The 6,872-nt window shown below is 33.4% G+C and overlaps 1 protein-coding gene across 1 annotated transcript in view; it reads right to left on the reverse strand.

The window, feature by feature from the left end:
* Positions 1-3,406: 3,406 nt before the first annotated feature.
* PCNXL4 (pecanex-like 4 (Drosophila)) overlaps positions 3,407-6,872 on the reverse strand; it is a 20,065-nt gene continuing 16,599 nt past the window's right edge. Inside the window, exon 5 of the mRNA XM_008565947.1 lies at positions 3,407-4,255. Within this exon, the coding sequence (XP_008564169.1) occupies positions 4,004-4,255 (252 nt within the window). The 3' untranslated portion in view covers positions 3,407-4,003. The remainder of the gene's footprint in view (positions 4,256-6,872) is intronic.

Here is a 6,872-nt window from a genome sequence, read left to right on the forward strand (position 1 = left end):
TTTCCCTGCACAATGCTTTATAGTTTTCATTGTTGAGGTCTTTCACCTCCTTGGTTAAATTTACTCCTAGGTATTTCATTTTGGGGGTAGCTATTGTGAATGGCATTACTTTCTTGATTTCTTCTTCAGCTATTTCATTATTGGCATATAGGAAGGCTACTGATTTTTGTGTGTTAATTTTGCATCCTACCACCATACTGAATTCATTTATTAGTTCTAGTAATTTTTTGGTGGAGTCTGTGTATAGGATCATGTCATCTGCAAATAGGGACAGTTTGACTTCTTCCTTTCCAATTTGGATGCCCTTTATTGCTTTCTCTTGCCTTATTGTGCTGGCTAGAACATCCAGGATTATGCTGTGTAAGACTGGGAAAGTGAACATCCTTGTTTTCTCCCAGATCTTACAGGAAAAGCCTCCAAGTTCTGTCCATTCAGTATGACATTAGGTGTGTGATTGTCATATATGGCCTTTACTGTGTTTAGATCCATTCCTTCCATACCTAATTTGTTGAGTGTTTTTATCATCAAGGGTGTTGGATTTTTTCAAATGCTTTTCCTGTGTCTACTGAAATGATCATATAGCTTTTTTTACTTCATTCTGTTGATGTGATGTGTCATGTTTACAGATTTGCATATGTTGAACCATCTTGGCATCTCTGGGATGAATTCCACTTGATCATGGTGTATGATCTTTTTAATGTGTTGCTGGATTCTGTTTGCTAGTATTTTGTTCAGGATCTTTGCATATATGTTCATTATGGATAATGGTCTGTCATTTTCTTTTTTTGTTGTGTCTTTTTCTGGTTTTAGTAAGAGGGTAATGCTGGCCGTGCAGAATGAGTGTGGAAGTATTCCGTCCTCTTCAATTTTTTGGAAGAGTTTGAAAAGAATCGGTATTAGTTCTTCTTTTAATATTCTGGTAGAGTTCAGCAGCGAAGCCATCTGGTCCTGCAGTTTTCTTTGTTGGAAAACTTTTTATTACTGCTTCAATCTCATTACTCGCTATTGCTCTTTTTAGGTTTTTTAGTTCTTCATGATTCAACTGTGGTAAGTTGTATGTATCCAGGAATTTATCCATTTCTTCTAGGTTTCCAGTTTGTACACATATAGTTGTTTGTATTAGTCTCTTAGGATCCTTTGTATTTCTGTGATATCAGTTATAATGTCTTCTTCATTTCTTGCTTTATTTATGAGTCTTCTCTCTTTTTTCTTCATTACTGTAGCTAAAGGTTTATCAATTTTGTTTATCTTTTTGAAAAACCAACTCTTTGTTTCATCAATCTTTTGTATTTTTTTAAAGTATCAAATTCATTTATTTCTGCTCTGATCTTTGTTATTTCTCTCCTTCTACTGATTTTGGGTTTGGTTTGTTCTTGTTTTTCCATCTCCTTGAGGTATAACATTATGTTGTTTATTTGGAGTCTTTCTTCTTTTTTTGATGTGGGCATTTATTGCTATAAGCTTCCTTCTTAAAACTGCTTTTGTTATATTCCATAGGTTCTGGTATATTGTGTTTTTACTTTTGTCTGCACGAAATTTTTAATTTCCTCCTTGATTTCTTTGACCTATTTGTTCTTTTAGAAGCATACTGTTTAATTTCCACGTATTCATTTGCTTTCTGGCATTCTTTTGTTGTTGATTTCTAGTTTTATTCAATCGTGGTTAGACAAGGTAGTTGACATGACTGCGAGTTTTAAAAATTTGATGAGACTTGTTTTATGGCCTAACGTGGTCTATTCTAGAGAACATTCCATGTACTACTGAAAAGAATGTGTATTATGCAGCTGTTGGATGAAATGTTCTATAAAAGTGTGTTAGGTCAAGTTGGCCTATAGTAGAGGTTAATTCTGATGTTTCCTGGTTTGTTTTCTGTCTGGGTGATCTGTCTTTTGCTGAAAATGGGATATTAAAGTTCCCAGCAATTAGTGTGTTGAAGTCTGTCTCTCCCATTAGGTCTAATAGGTTCAATGTAAATAGAGAGACTAGGTTAGGTATATATATTTGAAGATTATCAATTTATTGATAATATCTTAAATCTCGGGAGCAGATGAGATTGTGTTTAGTGAATGTAGAATTAAGAAGAGGGAGCCAGAAACCAATTGTTAAAAAATTCCAAAATTTAGAGGTCAGGTAGAAGAGGAAAAGCAGCAAAGGTGATTTACAAGGAGTAGCTAAGAATACAGAAAGAAAAGATAATGTCATGTCAGGCAAGTCCAAAAGAAAACATAAAATGTGATTCAAGAAGCAGTCAAATGTGCCAAATCCTACTTAGAGGACAAGTAAGATGAGGACATGAAAGTGACCAGCTGGTTTTACAATGTGGAGGTCAATAGTGACCTTAATGAAAACTTTTTTTAATTGGTGGTGGGTAGTAGAGATGGAATCCAGACTGGATGATTTAACAGGTGAATGAAAGAGGAAACCTAGCCATGAATAAAATGATGTGATATGGGAACAGTTTGAGGAGGATGCAAGGTCAAAGGAAGGCATAGCTTGGCATTATAATAGTGATAATATTTAAACAACTTAAAATTTTCATTATTTGAGGAACAGTACAATAAATTCTATCAACGGAATTTTATGCACTTATCAGAACTGATCATTACAAAGTGTTTTTAATGACATGAGAAAATTTTCCCACATGACAAGAAAAGATACAAAATTGTCCAGCTAGTAAACCTCAATTATGTAATCTTAAGCCTGAAATCTGAACTCAGACATAATGCAAAACCCTATTTTAATAACAATTCTATATTGCCTCCAAAAAAATAGTTAACACACAAATCTCATGAATTCATTAACTGAAAATCAGTCCAAAAAGTTATCCTTCAACATTGCTGGAGTGAACTGGTCCACATACTAAATATATAGAAAAATTATAGTAATAAAAACCTGACTGGTACATTTCAAATAATTTTAAATACTTCTAAAGAGAGTACATTACTATATTACCAATCTAAGAGACTCCGACAGATTTAGCTGGAAATTAAGTAAGAAATAGAGAAAATTCATGTCTCAACTGATGCAGATTCATCGTTCATCCTCCTCATAAGTACCTGTACAAAGTTCCTAAGCACCAAGAGAATGAAAATAAAATTCTGATCACATTATGAAAGTTTTCCTCCCTTCCATCTCCTTCTGAGTTTAGTTCATATACCTTAAGACACCAGTAATTAGTATTAACTGTTGGGTAAGTCATTCTTCAGAAGCAATAAATTCAGTTGTAATGAGATGCATAAGGTGTCAGATCTATGGGATGACCTGAAGTAGTCATACTCACATTATACTAACATTGCTTTTCCTGTGAGTATTAACATGATGAATGGGATGAACCCTGCTCCTTTCATATATATCAAAAGAATATTTGAAAAGGAGGGAAAAGATTTTATTGGAAGAAATTTTATTTAAAAATTTTAAGGTTTTTGAATTGAAGTACAAAATTTGTACTTCATTTTTTGTTTTCATTTGAAAACAAAATGAATATATGAAAACATTCAGACCATGTTAAGTGTTAAAATAAAACAGCACATTTGAAATACTATACAAATTATATTTTAAATAAACATATCTATATATACGCATTGTTAGCCTTCAGTTGGATCCATTATCATTACTTAAAAACACAGATATGTATATCTTTTAAGTGTGTAAAAATTACATAGCTGTTTGTCTTTTGTAAGACAAGCCACCTATCGGACATTTAACAAAGCACTGAAAAATTCATTATTTAATCTTATACAAATGTTTTATCATATTTACCAAAGCCTACCACAGTCCATAGGGCACAAATACTGGCCAACTAGTTGAAACTTTTATGTTAGACATAAAGTTGTTTTTTAAACCATTAAGATGGCTAAAAGAATCAACTAAAATTGATGGAGCTTAGCTTTTCTCAGGCATCTGACTTGGGGCAGGGAAATGTCCAGTGAAGTGTTACTTTTCTAGGGTGGAAAAATGAAAACACCTTATTTGATGACATTACATTTACAAGTCAAAATGGGCTCTAATACAAATGTATATGGACAGGTTTTGAAGAATAAATTGGATATCCCAGAGGAGGATCAGCTGCTTGTATCGTAAGGTTTCTCAAAAGCAGTGGATGAGCTTGTATACTATAACGTTCGTCATCATCATTAGTGGCATAAAGCAATTCCCATGAAAGGTTGGCCCACTGACCTCTAACAGCTTCAGCATTCAACTTCCCAACTTGGATCAATAATTCTTGAAGGGTAAGTACTCTCCCAGTGTAAATTCCCTTTAAAGTACAAAAGGGGTGGGGGAGGAGAAAAACAAGAGAGATTGTATTTAGGCCTTCATATTTTATTTATGAACTTAAGAGAAAATCCCATTAAAGTTAGGTAAAACTTCTACCAAGATCAAAACACCCAAAGTCGTGTTTTAAAATGTACACAAGTTGCTTGTCTTCAGAACAAGAATCACTTCTATTTCCTTAGCTCTTCGAATAAGAATGAGAAGAAAAATTCCCTGGCAGCCATATCACTTAATCACCAGAACAGCAAAATCTCAGCTACTTCTTTCTTTTCCTTCTCTGATCCCTCACCCCATCTAGCTTCAGCAATGCATAACTTCCCCCCCCCATTTATTTGTTTGTATATTTATTTATTTATTTTTATTAGCTCCCACAAGTAAGTGAGAACATGCAGTATTTCTCTTTCTGTGCCTGGCTTATTTCACTTAATATAATTTTCTCTAAGTCCATCCATGTTGCTGCAAATAGTACTATTTCATTCTTTTTTTTTACAGCAGAGTAGTATTCCATTGTGTAGATAGTACCACATTTTCCTTATCCACTCATCTGATGATGGGAGCAATGCATAACTCTTAAATACTAGTTGGAGGATAATCATGCAATAGGATCTTTTTTAGAAACAGCTTTATTGAGATATAACTTATATTCCATATGATTTACTCATTCATTGTGTGAAATCCAATGGTTTATATCCAGACATTTGCAATCATAACTAGTTAATTTTAGAATGTTTCCATGACTTCAAAAAGAAACCCTGACTCTTTAGCTATACGCCTTCCTGTTTCCTCATTCCCCCTACCCTAGGCAACCACCAATGTACTTTCCTTCTCTATAGATTTGCCTATTCTGGAAATCTCACATGAAATGAATCATGGAATATGCAGTCTTTTGTGACTGGCTTCTTTCATTTAGCATATCTTCAAAGTTCATCTGTGCTACAACATGTATCAGTACTTTATTCTTTTTATGGCCAAATAATATTCCAATGGCTATACCACAATTTGTTTATCCACTCATCAGCTGATGTATATTTGGATTGTTTCCACCTTTTAGCAATTATGAATAATGCTGGTATAAACATCCATGTACAAGTTTTTATGTGAGGCTGTTTTTGTTTCTCTTAGGTATTTACCTAGGAGTGAAACTGATAGGTTATATAGTAACACTGTGCTTAACTATTTCAGAAACTGCCAGAATGTTTTCCAAAATGGCTGTAACATTTTACATTCCAAAAGCAGCATTTTACATTCTAATTTCTCCACATCCTCATTGTACTTACTGTTATCTGACTTTTTGATTTTAGCCATCCTAGTGCATGTGAAGTGATATGTTACTGTGGTTTTGATTTGCATTTCCCTGGTGTCTAACGATGTTGAGCATTTTTCATGTGCTTATTGGCCATTAGTATGTCTTTAGACCATTGTTAAATTGTGTTGTCTTTTTATGATAGAATTGTAAGAGTTCTTTACATGTTTTAGTTAACAAGTCCCTTACAAAACATGTGCAAATATTTTCCCCATTCTATGAATTGTCTTTTACTTCTTGACAGTGTCCTTTGAAGCACAAAAGGTTTTACTTTATATGAAGTCTGATTTATCTAGTTTTCTTTTTTTTTTTTTGGCAGCTGGCTGGTACTTATTTACCTATTTTTCTTCTGTTTCTCATGCTTTTGGAGCCATATTTAAGAATACATTGCAAAGTTGAAGGTCATGGTTTATCCCTAGGTCTCTGTGAGAGAATACATTTCTGTTTTTTAATGTCGCCCAGTTTTTGGTAATAATTTGTTGCAGCAGTCCTGCGAAACTAATACCAAGAATCCAATGTCATTCTTCTGCATGTCGCTATCCAATTGTCCCAGCACCATTTGTTGAAAAGACCATTCTTTGCCCATTGAATGGTCATGGCATCCTTTGTTAAAAATAAGTTGACCAAAGACCCATGGATCTATTTCTGGATTCTCAATTCAATTCCATTGATTTATATGTTTATCTTTAGGCCAGTACCACACTGTACTGATTACGGTTGCTTTGTAGTAAGTTGTGAAATTCAGAAGTGTTGTCTGCCAATTTTATTTTTCAGGATTTTTCTGGCAACCCAGGGTCCCTTGAAATTCCATATGAATTTTAGAAAATCAGCTTGCCAATTTCCATAAATAAGCCAACTGGGATTCTGAAAAGGATTCTGTTGAATCTGTAGATCATTTTAGAGTACTGCCATATTAATATTATTTTGATCCATGAACATGGAATGTTTTTCCATATTTTTAATATCCTCTTTCAACATTTTGTTATTTTCAGAGTCTAAGTTTTGTCCTCCTCTCATTAAATTTTTTCTTAAGTATCTTATTCTTCTTGATGCTACTGTGAGTGGGATTTTCTTAATATCATTTTCAGCTTGTTCGTTACTAATGTATAGAAATACAACAAATTTTTGTATGTTGATCTTATATCCTGCAACCATCCTGAACTTGTTTATTAGTTCTAGTAGTTTCCTAGTGGATTTCTTAGATTTTCAATACACAAGGTCATGGCATCTGCAAATAGAGATAATTTTACTTTTTCCTTTCTAATCCAATGTCCTTTTTTTTTTTTTTTTTTTTTTT

This window comes from Galeopterus variegatus, unplaced genomic scaffold, assembly GCF_000696425.1.
Source record: "Galeopterus variegatus unplaced genomic scaffold, G_variegatus-3.0.2 Scaffold215, whole genome shotgun sequence".
NCBI classification, from domain to species: domain Eukaryota; kingdom Metazoa; phylum Chordata; class Mammalia; order Dermoptera; family Cynocephalidae; genus Galeopterus; species Galeopterus variegatus.